Raw genomic sequence first — 15,064 nt, forward strand, 5'->3', positions numbered from 1 at the left:
AGAGTAGGCTGGACTCCTAATCCCTTTGTTAAGCTTACTATCATTACAGTGGACTCCTAATACCTACGGAAGCTTACTATCATTATAGTAGGCTGGACTACTAATACCTTCGGAAAGCTTACTATCATTACAGAAGGCTGGACTCCTTTTTTTCAATGTTTAAATATATACAGATTGTAATGCGTATGTTGAACATTTACCATGGTATGGAAATTTTGGGGGATGCAAGCTTACTAACATTACTGCAAGCTGGACTCCTAATACCTTCTGGAAGCTTTCTATCATTACAGTAGGCTGTACTATCATTACAGTAGGCTAGACTCCTAATACCTACGGTACTTACTATCATTACAGTAGTCTGGACTCCTAATACCTTTGGTTCCTAATACCTTCGGTAAGCTTACTTTCATTTCAGTAGGCTGGACTCCTAATCCCTTTGGTAAGCTTACTATGATTAGAGTAGGCTGGACTCCTAATCCCTACGGAAGCTTACTATCATTATAGTAGGCTGGACTACTAATACCTTCGGAAAGCTTACTATCATTACAGATGTCTGGACTCCAAATACCGACGGTAAGCTTACTATCATTACAGTAGGCTGGACTCCTTTTTTTCAATGTATAAATATATACAGATTGTAATGCGTATGTTGAACATTTACCATGGTATGGAAATTTTGTTCAATGCAAGCTTACTAACATTACAGCAAGCTGGACTCCTAATACCTTTGGTAAGCTTACTATCATTACAGTAGGCTGGACTCCTAATACCTTCGGTAAGCTTACTATCATTACTGTAGGCTGGACTCCAATAACCGACGGTAAGCTTACTATAATTACCGTAGGCTGGACTCATAATACCTACGGTAAGCTTACTATCATTACAGTAGGCTGGACTCCTAATACCTTCGGTAAGCTTACTATCATTACAGTAGGCTGGACTCCTAATACCTTTGGTAAGCTTACTGTCATTACAGTAGGCTGGACTTCCAATAACCGACAGTAAGCTTAATATAATTACAGTTGGCTGGACTCCTAATACCTTTGGTAAGCTTACTGTCATTACAGTAGGCTGGACTCCTAATACCTAGGGTAAGCTTACTATCATTACAGTAGGCTGGACTCCTAATACCTTCGGTAAGCTTACTATCATTACAGTAGGCTGGACTCCTAATACCCTCGGTAAGCTTACTATCATTACATAAGGCTGGACTCCTAATACCTTCGGTAAGCTTACTATCATTACAGTAGGCTGGACTCCTAATACCTTTGGTAAGCTTACTATCATTACAGTAGGCTGGACGCCTAATACTTTTGGTAAGCTTACTATCATAACAGTAGGCTGGACTCCTAATACCTTCGGTAAGCTTACTATCATTACTGTAGGCTGGACTCCTAATACCTTTGGTAAGCTTACTATTATTACAGTAGGCTGGACTCCTAATACCTTTGGTAAGCTTACTGTCATTACAGTAGGCTGGACTCCTAATACCTAGGGTAAGCTTACTATCATTACAGTAGGCTGGACTCCTAATACCTACTGAAGCTTACTATCATTACAATAGGCTGGACTCCTAATACCTTTGGTAAGCTTACTATTATTACAGTAGGCTGGACTCCTAATACCTTTGGTAAGCTTACTGTCATTACAGTAGGCTGGACTCCTAATACCTAGGGTAAGCTTACTATCATTACAGTAGGCTGGACTCCTAATACCTACTGAAGCTTACTATCATTACAGTAGGCTGGACTCCTAATCCCTACAGTAAGCTTACTATCATTACAGTAGGCTGGACTCCTAATACCTACAGTAAGCTTACTATCATTACAGTAGGCTGGACTCCTAATACCTCTGGTAAGCTTACTCTCATTACAGTAGGCTGGACTCCTAATACCTTTGGTAAGCTTACTATCATTACAGTCGGCTGGACTCCTAATACCTTTGGTAAGCTTACCATCATTACAGTAGGCTGGACTCCTAATACCCTAATACCTCTGGTAAGCATACTATCATTACAGTAGGCTGGACTCCTAATACCTTCTGGAAGCTTTCTATCATTACAGTAGGCTGTACTCCCAATACCTACGGTAAGCTTACTATCATTACAGTAGGCTGGACTCCTAATACCTACAGTAAACTTACTATCATTACAGTAGGCTGAACGCCTAATACCTTTGGTAAGCTTACTATCATAACAGTAGGCTGGACTCCTAATACCTTTGGTAAGCTTACTATTATTACAGTAGGCTGGACTCCTAATACCCTAATACCTCTGGTAAGCATACTATCATTACAGTAGGCTGGACTCCTAGTACCTTTGGTAGGCTTACTATCATTACAGAAGGCAAGCTTACTATCATTACAGTAGGCTGGAATCCTAATACCTTTGGTAAGCTTACTATTATTACAGTAGGCTGGACTCCTAATACCTTTGGTAAGCTTACTATCATTACAGTAGGCTGGACTCCTAGTACCTTTGGTAGGCTTACTATCATTACAGAAGGCTGGACTCCTAATACCTTTGGTAAGCTTACTATAATTACAGTAGGCTGGACTCCTAATACCGACGGTAAGCTTACTATCATTACAGTAGGCTGGACTCCTAATACCTTTGGTAAGCTTACTATCATTGCAGTAGGCTGGACTCCTTATACCTTTGGTAAGGTGGCTATAATTACAGGTGGCAGAACTCCTAATACCTTTGGTAAGCTTACTATCATTACAGTAGGCTGGACTCCTAATACCTTTGGTAAGCTTACTATAATTACAGTAGGCTGGACTCCTATTACCTTTGGTAAGCTTACTATCATTACAGTAGGCTGGACTCCTAATACCTTTGGTAAGCTTACTATCACTACAGTAGGCTGGACTCCTAATACTTTGGTAAGCTTACTATCATGACAGTAGGCTGGACTCCTAATACCTTCGGTAAGCTTACTATCATTACAGTAGGCATACATCTAAATAAACTCACATCGCCTGCAGACTGCGTTAGATCATTTCAATATTTAGTATCGATCGAAAGGAAACTAATTTCCAATAATTTAATCCTACTTATAACAAGCATTTGCATTGGCTTAACAATGTATGCTATCAGCCTATAACGTAAAAAATGACGTCGCCGTTTATAACGTCGCTTTTGATTGGCTGATACAGCGGCGTAATAATTTATAAGAGAAAAGAGTCCATCAATAAAAGTGGATTTCCACATGGATTGTGTATAGTAGATTAAATTATAAGGATTAATTTGAATATATTTTTCATGTTATGGAGCTATAACATAAAAAAAACCAAGTGTACTCTCATCATAAACCGCTTCGTGGTTTATTTAGAGTACACTCCGGGCTTTTTTATATTATATCTCCATAACATGAAAAATATATTCAAGTAAATCCTTAAATGTAAATAAATACGTCACTTACATTGTAGGCTTTCTATTTAGAATTAATGTAGTTGCTATTTTCTAAAAAACAAGGAAGTTCTAACGACTCATTACTTACTTTTCGCAGTACGGCCATCTGCAATTTAGAACCACACGGTTGTAACTAGAAAAATGGTATGTTTCATAAGTAAACATAGAAACAGCACTTAGTTAAACGTCGTAGAAAAGGATTAGTTAAAACGCGTATACCAACTGTTGTATTTGTAAGCGTGTTTACTTTGAATATTTGATATGTTTTAATAAACAATTACAGCGTCTTGTAATGACCCTATCCATGTTATGTCTAATGTCGACAACAGGAGGTGATGTTGCACCTTCCATAACAATATATCTAGAGAATACCGAAGTGTCCACAAAACCCTAACTCGAATTCTATATCGATAATAGTGAGGCAACCTATGGACAAAGGAAATATTCACACGGAGACCCGTGACAAGTAGTAGCAGAATAGGATCAGGTCATTATAGAACGGTTAATACACTGGGGGTATGTGTGGCAGGTTGTACAGTAACAGACATACGTATTATGGGTATTGAAGTACAGATTTACATAGTATAAAAGTTCTGAAACACTTATACGGAGGAAGTTAGTTCAACTGTAAAAAGTAGTGAATTCAGGTCATGATGATATATGAAACTCTAAAAGAAGATGCTCATTATATTAAAGTGGACAGGTAATGGATGGTGGGGGGTCAGAAGGACTCTTAATCACTTCACAAAATATTTGTACACGTCATACAACAACCGGTCGTACATACACTAATACATCACAGAACACAGTGTAGAGGTGACGAAACATATTAGTAGGTCCGGTAATAGGAAATATCATTTATAATTAACGTTTACTTGAACGTGACACTAGTGTAGATACATAGCCATAATAGGACAATTATGTAGCTGATGTAGACACGAGTCAATTGTATATTGTCCCGAGGACGTGATGACTTAGGTCTAGGGCGTTGTCCTCAGTATGTGCTGATACAGATTTAGGATTGTTGTCCTGAGGACGTGATGATTTAGGTCTAGGACGTTGTTCTCAGGGTGTGATGATAAAAATCTAGGATTATGGTCCTGAGGACTGTTGATTTAGGTTTAGGGCGTTGTCCTCATGATGTGCTGATAAAAATTTAGGACTGTTCTCCTTAGGACGTGTTGGTATAGGTCCAGGACGTTGTCCTCGTGATGTGATGATAAAAATCTAGGACTGTTCTCCTTAGGACGTGTTGGTATAGGTATAGGATGTTGTTCTCGGGATGTGATGATAAAATCTAGGATTGTTCTCCGTAGGACGTGTTGGTATAGGTATAGGATGTTGTTCTCAGGATGTGATGATAACAATCTAGGACTGTTCTCCTTAGGACGTGTTGGTATAGGTATAGGATGTTGTTCTCGGGATGTGATGATAAAATCTAGGATTGTTCTCCTTAGGACGTGTTGGTATAGGTATAGGATGTTGTTCTCAGGGTGTGATGATAAAATCTAGGATTGTTCTCCTTAGGACGTGTTGGTATAGGTATAGGATGTTGTTCTCAGGGTGTGATGATAAAATCTAGGATTGTTCTCCTTAGGACGTGTTGGTATAGGTATAGGATGTTGTTCTCAGGGTGTGATGATAAAATCTAGGATTGTTCTCCTTAGGACGTGTTGGTATAGGTATAGGATGTTGTTCTCAGGGTGTGATGATAAAATCTAGGATTGTTCTCCTTAGGACGTGTTGGTATAGGTATAGGATGTTGTTCTCAGGGTGTGATGATAAAATCTAGGATTGTTCTCCTTAGGACGTGTTGGTATAGGTATAGGATGTTGTTCTCAGGGTGTGATGATAAAATCTAGGATTGTTCTCCTTAGGACGTGTTGGTATAGGTATAGGATGTTGTTCTCAGGGTGTGATGATAAAATCTAGGATTGTTCTCCTTAGGACGTGTTGGTATAGGTATAGGATGTTGTTCTCAGGGTGTGATGATAAAATCTAGGATTGTTCTCCTTAGGACGTGTTGGTATAGGTATAGGATGTTGTTCTCAGGGTGTGATGATAAAATCTAGGATTGTTCTCCTTAGGACGTGTTGGTATAGGTATAGGATGTTGTTCTCAGGGTGTGATGATAAAATCTAGGATTGTTCTCCTTAGGACGTGTTGGTATAGGTATAGGATGTTGTTCTCAGGGTGTGATGATAAAATCTAGGATTGTTCTCCTTAGGACGTGTTGGTATAGGTATAGGATGTTGTTCTCAGGGTGTGATGATAAAATCTAGGATTGTTCTCCTTAGGACGTGTTGGTATAGGTATAGGATGTTGTTCTCAGGGTGTGATGATAAAATCTAGGATTGTTCTCCTTAGGACGTGTTGGTATAGGTATAGGATGTTGTTCTCAGGGTGTGATGATAAAATCTAGGATTGTTCTCCTTAGGACGTGTTGGTATAGGTATAGGATGTTGTTCTCAGGGTGTGATGATAAAATCTAGGATTGTTCTCCTTAGGACGTGTTGGTATAGGTATAGGATGTTGTTCTCAGGGTGTGATGATAAAATCTAGGATTGTTCTCCTTAGGACGTGTTGGTATAGGTATAGGATGTTGTTCTCAGGGTGTGATGATAAAATCTAGGATTGTTCTCCTTAGGACGTGTTGGTATAGGTATAGGATGTTGTTCTCAGGGTGTGATGATAAAATCTAGGATTGTTCTCCTTAGGACGTGTTGGTATAGGTATAGGATGTTGTTCTCAGGGTGTGATGATAAAATCTAGGATTGTTCTCCTTAGGACGTGTTGGTATAGGTATAGGATGTTGTTCTCAGGGTGTGATGATAAAATCTAGGATTGTTCTCCTTAGGACGTGTTGGTATAGGTATAGGATGTTGTTCTCAGGGTGTGATGATAAAATCTAGGATTGTTCTCCTTAGGACGTGTTGGTATAGGTATAGGATGTTGTTCTCAGGGTGTGATGATAAAATCTAGGATTGTTCTCCTTAGGACGTGTTGGTATAGGTATAGGATGTTGTTCTCAGGGTGTGATGATAAAATCTAGGATTGTTCTCCTTAGGACGTGTTGGTATAGGTATAGGATGTTGTTCTCAGGGTGTGATGATAAAATCTAGGATTGTTCTCCTTAGGACGTGTTGGTATAGGTATAGGATGTTGTTCTCAGGGTGTGATGATAAAATCTAGGATTGTTCTCCTTAGGACGTGTTGGTATAGGTATAGGATGTTGTTCTCAGGGTGTGATGATAAAATCTAGGATTGTTCTCCTTAGGACGTGTTGGTATAGGTATAGGATGTTGTTCTCAGGGTGTGATGATAAAATCTAGGATTGTTCTCCTTAGGACGTGTTGGTATAGGTATAGGATGTTGTTCTCAGGGTGTGATGATAACAATCTAGGATTGTTCTCCGTAGGACGTGTTGGTATAGGTATAGGATGTTGTTCTCAGGGTGTGATGATAAAATCTAGGATTGTTGTATGAACATCCATTAGTAATGAGTTAATATCGGCATTGTGAATTTTGTGTTGTTCATCCATAAATAATTTACTATTTTTACATCTTCAAAAATCGCTTAATCGTTTTCGAAAAAATGCAGGTAGCATCTATGGCCAAATACAGACAACGTTTATATACAGACATTTGAAAAGCACATGACCTTATTGCATGGGACCGTCCTGAGATGCTCAAACTGTTAATGTCATCACACCAGTGTCATCATTGACTAAGTCCAGTTTGCTATATGATGTATTGGTATTACTTTGTATTCTTCAATATTATATATATCAGATTTACACCTATTGTTTCCTCACCACACACAGAAGATAAGCGAGTACATTGTTAGGGACGTATATTTGACCCCCCGTGTCGACAACAACATATCGTGATCCTTATCGTCGGTTTACATACATTTAGGTCACGTTTTCCATGTGATATGTGAGCCCACCAAACATGTAACTTCCAATGCTTGGCGACGTTATACCGTACAATGTTGTAAACATGATGTTCCGCCGGTTCTAGGCCTGTCGCGTGCATGGTTTGTGAATGTAAATTCTTTGGATGCACTTCCCACGCCATCAGACTCGTGTTTTAACGATATTTGATCCACTCCCGATAGACATTTGTTAGGAACCTCCATTTCACTTCTGTACACTCCCAATAGACAGCCAGCATTCGATAGGGAACCTCCATTTCTCTTCTGTACACTCCCAATAGACAGCCAGCATTAGATAGGGAACCTCCATTTCTCTACTGTAGGCTCCTAATAGACAGCCAGCATTCGATAGGGAACCTCCATTTCTCTTCTGTAGGCTCCCAATAGACAGCCAGCATTAGATAGGGAACCTCCATTTTTCTTCTGTAGGCTCCCAATAGACAGCCAGCATATAGATAGGGAACCTCCATTTCTCTTCTGTAGGCTAGGAGTTCAACATAATAACATCCTGCTATGTCGTACCAATATGTCCATTGTCTAACTGTTAACTTTTTTTTATTACAGGTTTAACTCTTATATTTCAAGGTAAAGGTATGTATGCTGCTCTGTCATATTGCACGGTCATTTTGAAAACTTCTAAATGATAATGTTACTTCAAACAATAAACACTTTCGAATGTTAGAAATCGATTAAAAATCTTAAATGCTTCATTTTGATTGAACTGGAAACGAGTCATATCTTAAACTGTATTGTATGGGGGCGTAGCGATAACACAGAAGACACTAAGACTAGTTTGCAATAGAAATGTATTAAATCACACACCCCAAAGCTATGTCTGATCTACCATGAGTTGAATAGCACCCATATGGCAATTGATAATCTAGAACATGATCAAAATTCGGACCATTGCGAAGTTGAGTAGACGGTGCCTCTATTAGGTGTCCTTACACGACGCCTAGTTGTACACTGGAACAGTTCAATCACACTGTGTGTATCCCCTCATTGATGCTCGCTGCGCTATCATCAGGACAAACAGGAGGGATAAATATAAGGTGCGATAACTTGTTTCAAAGTTTTTTGTTAAAGCAAAAACGATTATACAAACTGTGTTCATCTGTACATCTATTTTGTCCAAAAAACACAGATTGATTGTCGATAAAATCATCGTTGCTTTATCATAGGGTTGGTATCCGCTCAACATGGCGCCAGCACAGCACCCACGACTGCCGAGATGGAGTTTGAAGCGGAAGAAATGACGACGACGACTGCAATGCCATCAACATCATCGACGACGACAAAGGCGCCAGCCATAGCCCACAAACGTCCGGCCGTGATAGGGGAGCAGTGCCCCACGTACCGGTACACCGTGTCGGAGGACAAGGTCGAGTTCCATACGATGCCTGGACAGTGCAAAATGTTAGTATATTGAAATAAATTGTTCATAATTTAGAAGTTAGAAACCTGGGATATGTATACTTTCTTTTGCTGTGGTGATTATTACTGTTTTATTAATATATGAGATTATCTCCCTTTACTTGTAATATAATATGTTATTGTTATTTTTACATATGTTTGTCGCAATAATAGCTCTCAAGAGCTAATGTTCATTGTTTACCCGTATGCGACGTTAAATAAAGTTTCTTGTATCTTGTAAGTTAATTTAGAATAGAATATAGTTACAAAGTCAATAAAAACTAATAAGGAGGTTATGTTGTAGTTTCCCTGTCTGTACAGTAACCTTTATTTTTGTGACCCACTGCTTGGGTATTTCCTCCAATGCTCATCGCCATGTTCGTAGTGTAAACAAGTTATCGTTGAGGTATCTTATTTACTACTCTCGGATCAATCATGTCGTAAACACATGTATGCAACTTATATAAGCTGGTCGTTTATTAATCTAAGCGATGATATATGCGTAAAGTATCGAAAAAAATAAGTTGAACACCATTTTGACAAAAGAATATGCAATATTATACAATTATGGTCTTCAGGTGAGGTCTATCCCTGATTTACGGACCTGGTCTGAACAATATTCACAGAGGCCGAAGATTCAATTCATGTGATATTTAATTTCAAGTAAATATTATTTGAACAATTATTTGAATTGTAGTTGAATTCAGTAGTGTGAGTGGTAACATATTTAAAGACTGTCTGGGAAATTACCACGGACTGTTTTTTGTAGCGGTCTTTAACACGTTTCTATATATAGGTCGAGGTCTGTAACACTTTTCTATTTATGGAAAGAGGTCTGTAACATATTTACAGACTCGTCACGTGACGTCGCTCCTCCAATCAGGGCTGGGAATTAGCACCAGTCATATAATATTGGTGTTTGAACTCATTTGTACGATACATACCAAAACACCAATGAATAAGCTTTACTATTGGACACGCCTTTGAAGATACTTCTAATACAACTTTGAAACTACTGTAATGTTAAAATGATAAATGTATACTGTGACGCAATTTGGTTTTTTTGGCTGAATAATTTGCGGATAAACATAAATCTCATATTAATGTTTCATAGTTTCAGGATTTGATATAAATTGAAATATTGTTAAAAAACTATGGTGAGTTCAAATAAACACCTTTAACTGGGTTTCGATATGTACGGCATGTACCATTTACAAATGAGTGAAACTCGAACCCTGCGCGAGATGAACGCTACCTGCCGAGTAAAGACATCCCAGTAGTAGGTGTTCTATTATAACATAATGATATACACGTTCGCCTTATTGGTCGATGTCGCCTTACATTCCGTATGTTATTGTCGCACATTCTGAAGTATATACCGTGTACATAAACGTCTGTATATAATTTATTGTTACTTCGTGAGTAGATGATAGTTATGTGCCTGGTTACCTGATTGGCGATTGGGTCAAATCGTCTATCATTGCTACTGCCTGTGAACGGTTAATACATAAATGGTTGACAGTGCAATAATATGTGTATACTTACATACATCTTACATCCCATAGCAAACAAACGTACAGTATCACCATACTTGACTGACCTGGAGGGAGTGCAGCGACAATGCTTACAGTAGTCGTGTCTACTGACAGTTATTTTTTTTTGTATTTTTTTTTTTTTGTAACTTAGAATTTTATTCAGATTTTTCAAACACATACGCATGAAAAATAATGAGATACAAGTCTGTAAATTATGACAGGAAAAGATGGATAATTGTACAGAACACTCATCTTACAGATTTCATACTACTCTTCTCACTACATGTCATAAATATAAACTTATTACACAGCCTTTGCCTGACTGACATTCATCATTAAACCATATACCCATTTTGCTTGTACCCATTCGTACATACAAAATACTTATGACCATGCGATGTGTTTTTATGAGAGAGAGAGAGAGAGAGATGGCACTATTTCCTATCTAAAGTTCTATTTATTAGCAAGATTGAAGCAGTAAATATTAGCAGCTGATTAATTTTGAAAGAAATCAGCAAGCACTGTACGGCATTGAAGAGAAGAGAGCTAGACTATAAAATTACAACGCGGTAAAGTTTCCCCATTTTTTCCAATCTTTTTCAAAAAAATCCTGGCAGCTTCCCCATTGCTGTTAGCAATAAAGTTTTGCAAGTCGTAAAATTGTTTTAATGCATTAATAAGTCCATTGATGTTGAGGGAGTTGTGAAAGCATCGCATTTTGTAAATATACTGTTTTATAACAAGGAGAATTTCATTATCAACTTTGCAGTTATTGAAATTTTGAGATAAAAATCCAAAAATATAGGATTGTTTATTGTAATTAAATGGGATGAAAAGAGCATCTAGTAGAATTCTTAGACTATCTAGTAAATTCTGGACTTCTTGACATTCCCACAGGATATGTATAATAGTTTCATTTTCAGAGTTACATACAGTACAGAGAGGAGAAATAACTAGATGTGTTTTAAAGAGAAAAGAGTTTGTGGTTAAAATATGGTGATTTACTCTGTACTGAAACCATTGGAGTTTGGTGTTTTTTGTAATACTGAAGGGAATCTTGTATATTTGAGCCCATGTTGAATCATTCAAGTCAAAGACTTTGTTCCACTTCTTTTTACCTGTTGGTACAGTATTATTTTTTATAAAAATATTATAGAAATCTTTCGAGCCTTTTATGTTTTTCAGGAATAATTCAATGTTCATTGGTAAAATAGGATATGGGAGTTTTAGTTTAGGGATTTCATTTGAAGATATAAAATTTCTCACTGCTGACAAAATGCTATGATACTGGAGGAAATTTGTTTTTACCCGATATTCGTGAATAATTTCCTGGAAACTGTGAAAGCTTCCAGTATTCTGATCTGTTATTAAGTCATTTAAAGTTATAATATTTTTGTCATAAAAATTCTTAAAAAATAATGATTTCTGACCAACAGCTATATTTCTGTTAAACCATAATAGTGTTTTTAATATAGAATCCTTCATAAGACTATATTTTTCAATTAATAAATTCAAACGGTACCAAGCTTTGAAAACATCAACCTAGAAAGAATTTCTACACTTTTTTAGACATTTTTGCACAAAATCATTGCCACAGTTGGCTAGTAGATCTATGTTAACCTAACTTTTTAAAATAACTTTCCATTTAGCTGTGGTCTGAAAAAGCCTTCTGATCCAAGATAGTTTTAATGAATCTATAAATGCTTTTAAATTAATCATTTTTTGGGCACCGTTAAGGTATTCTTGGATGATAAGTTCTCTTTTGACTTTGTCTGTTTTGCTGTTCCACAAAAATTCAAAAATAATAGAATTAAGTTTTGAAAGAAATTGTTCATCAGGATTTGGCAGTGCTATAAATAGATGGTTGAATTGTGAAACGAGAAGTGATTTAATAATATGGATTCTACCAATTGGAGTTAAATTTCTTCTTGTCCAGGTTTTTATCAATGACTTCGATTTTATCATTTTTTTTTTCTATTTGTTGCAAGGACATACGCTGTTACTGTATATTTCGTGTATATTTCCTCATTGTATATTTTACAGCTATACACTTCAAATAAAAATTAACTTGTCAAAACAGAAAAGTGTGTAATAGTGGAGCTAAAAAGGAGTTTCAGATTACATACGGCAGTTAACCATTGTTTTAGCGAAAATGTGATTAACATTTGATTAATTTGTGGTAGACAAATTGGTATGATATGTATAGACTCATTGCTATATCATTTTGTAGACACACTGGTATTATTTCGGTAGACATACTGATATAATGAAAGTAGGAAAATTGGTATATTATTGGTAGAAACATTGCTATCATTTTGTGGATACGCTGGTATAATGAAGGTAGACACATTGGTATATTATTGGTAGAAACATTGTTTTCTCCCACCCTTCACAGGTGTGTCTCCCGTTTTAGTCGGGAAAGATCAGCTTGTCATCCCCTAGGGAGAGATAGCCTCGTGCCTATAAGCACGTGTTCAATTGTGACGTCATTAAAATGCATCACCGGTAATTGTGACGTCATCAAAAGTGAATGACGATTTTCACACCCCACATGTATTTTTGTTTTCACCACTGTCGGTTGAGTTGTGACTGAAATAATAGGATTGGAGAAAAGCAAGCATCCCCTATCTTGAGAGTAGACAGAGAAATCTCCAACCGTCAGGGTGATTAGTTTGGTTGTCTAACCCTCGGCAGAGTCTCTGGTTAGATAACCAAAAAACATCACCCCTCGGGTTGGAGATTTCACTATCACACCCTCAAGGTAGGGGAAGATTCTATTAATCATTTCGGTAGACATACTGGTATCATTTCGGTAGACATACTGATATCATTTAGGTAGACATACTGGTATCATTTCGGTAGACATACTGGTATCATTTCGGTAGACATACTGGTATCATTTCGGTAGACATACTGGTATCATTTCGGTAGACATACTGGTATCATTTCGGTAGACATACTGGTATCATTTCGGTAGACATACTGGTATCATTTCGGTAGACATACTGGTATCATTTCGGTAGACATACTGGTATCATTTCGGTAGACATACTGGTATCATTTCGGTAGACATACTGGTATCATTTCGGTAGACATACTGGTATAATGAAGATAAACCCATTGGTATAATACTAGGAAACAAAATTAATTGACAATTGTAACATACTAACCGTTTTAAAATCACTATAATGTTCTTTCGAAATCTCATATAATAACCCCACACTTCGTGATTCCTGTATTATTTTACTCATAAACGAGACTGATTGATCTATTACAGTGTTGTCCAGTTCCCTCCAGCTCGACAAGGGAGGTAAGTTAAAAAGGCAAATTGTTTATTAAGCGTGTATTGCATCAACCTACAGTTTTCTTCTGAGATAAAAACAAATGTTTTTTTTCTCCATGTGATTGCAGAGAGTTAAACTTTCACCAAGAACAGAACACTTCCTAATTTAATAACTTAGTACATAGACAATCAATCAATTGTTATCTGATCTCACACCATAGACAAAAAATCGTAAAAAATAATAATTGTTTGTTTGTTTGTATTTCAAACTATCTGAGATCAGCATTATTTTTCATTTATGCTGCTACAATTATATGAATATTAGTTAACATTCCAATTTGCAATATTTACAAATAATAATATCTTTAACGAACGTGATATATTTTAATACCGTATCGTGTTATATGTGTTTATTACGTTTCGTGTCTTTTTCAGTGGTTTCGGTTACGCCGGTAAACGAGGGTAAGTATCTGGACTACTGCCTCATATCCTGTTATAGACTTTATCGAAATGAGAACTATTCGAAATACATAGGTATCCTCCTTTTTTAATATCCAATAGATCAGATAAACATTTCAGCGTTGAGATATGAGAAAGCTACCATCAACTTGTGTTAACCACATATTATATCATGACAAACTCATGGTAACATAGTGACGTTCTGTGTATCGCGTTTAAAAGTCGATTGTGAAACACAACGATTCCTACATATTAAATAGAGTTACTGTAATTATAAACATTTAAAAGATTGAGATAATATAAAAAAACAAACACATAAAAGACAAAATGAAATGAAATATATGTTTATTATTGACAGACCACCGAGAGTACAGTACATGGCAAAACTCCCTTGAAATTATCACCAATTGTACAACGATCATCAACGAAAGATAGGAACACGGAGAAGAAGGTCCCATCGACATCCTACCCCGATGCGCATGCGTTTATACCAGACCTGTACTTCCGATCACAACCTCTACGCCAGAGTATGATTTACACGTCATAATGATGTAATATTGAGAATTCTGATTTGTTATATGTACAAACCATACATCATAAATAAACTGGATTTTTTTTTAAGTTTTGTAATTTGCCTCCTTTTTTGATATATTCGTCACTTTCTTTGTTGGTCTTTCTTTACGCTCAACTTCCAACGCAAACAGGTTAATAGGTTTGTGTCACCTTTTCTCAGTAGAATTTCTTCAAATTTTGTAGCTATATTGCTTTGAAGTAAAGAAAATGTTCTGCCACCAAAAAAATATAGGTTGTTAGAATTTTAAGGATATTAAATGGAAATTTGTGTAAAAAGGAGTGAATTTTGAAACAAAAAATGTCAATAAAAATGATACTGACATAGATTATTATTGCATTAATGTATATCAATTTAATAAATGCTGAAATTGTGTAAAATAAATTATCGATAAACGATTAAAAATTGACATTTTATAATAAAACCATACATACACATAGTATTTGCATGTAAG

General features: G+C 36.6%; 1 protein-coding gene across 1 annotated transcript in view; it reads left to right on the forward strand.

The window, feature by feature from the left end:
- The window catches only part of LOC110465545, a 29,898-nt gene extending 15,238 nt beyond the window's left edge, over nt 1-14,660 (forward strand). Inside the window, exons 2-6 of the mRNA XM_021521451.1 lie at nt 7,914-7,940; nt 8,531-8,765; nt 13,575-13,607; nt 14,016-14,042; nt 14,398-14,660. Coding sequence (XP_021377126.1) covers nt 7,914-7,940; nt 8,531-8,765; nt 13,575-13,607; nt 14,016-14,042; nt 14,398-14,434 — 359 coding nt within the window. The 3' untranslated portion in view covers nt 14,435-14,660. The remainder of the gene's footprint in view (nt 1-7,913; nt 7,941-8,530; nt 8,766-13,574; nt 13,608-14,015; nt 14,043-14,397) is intronic.
- The last annotated feature ends 404 nt before the right edge of the window (nt 14,661-15,064 follow it).

Source organism: Mizuhopecten yessoensis, unplaced genomic scaffold, assembly GCF_002113885.1.
Source record: "Mizuhopecten yessoensis strain PY_sf001 unplaced genomic scaffold, ASM211388v2 scaffold11089, whole genome shotgun sequence".
NCBI lineage: Eukaryota > Metazoa > Mollusca > Bivalvia > Pectinida > Pectinidae > Mizuhopecten > Mizuhopecten yessoensis.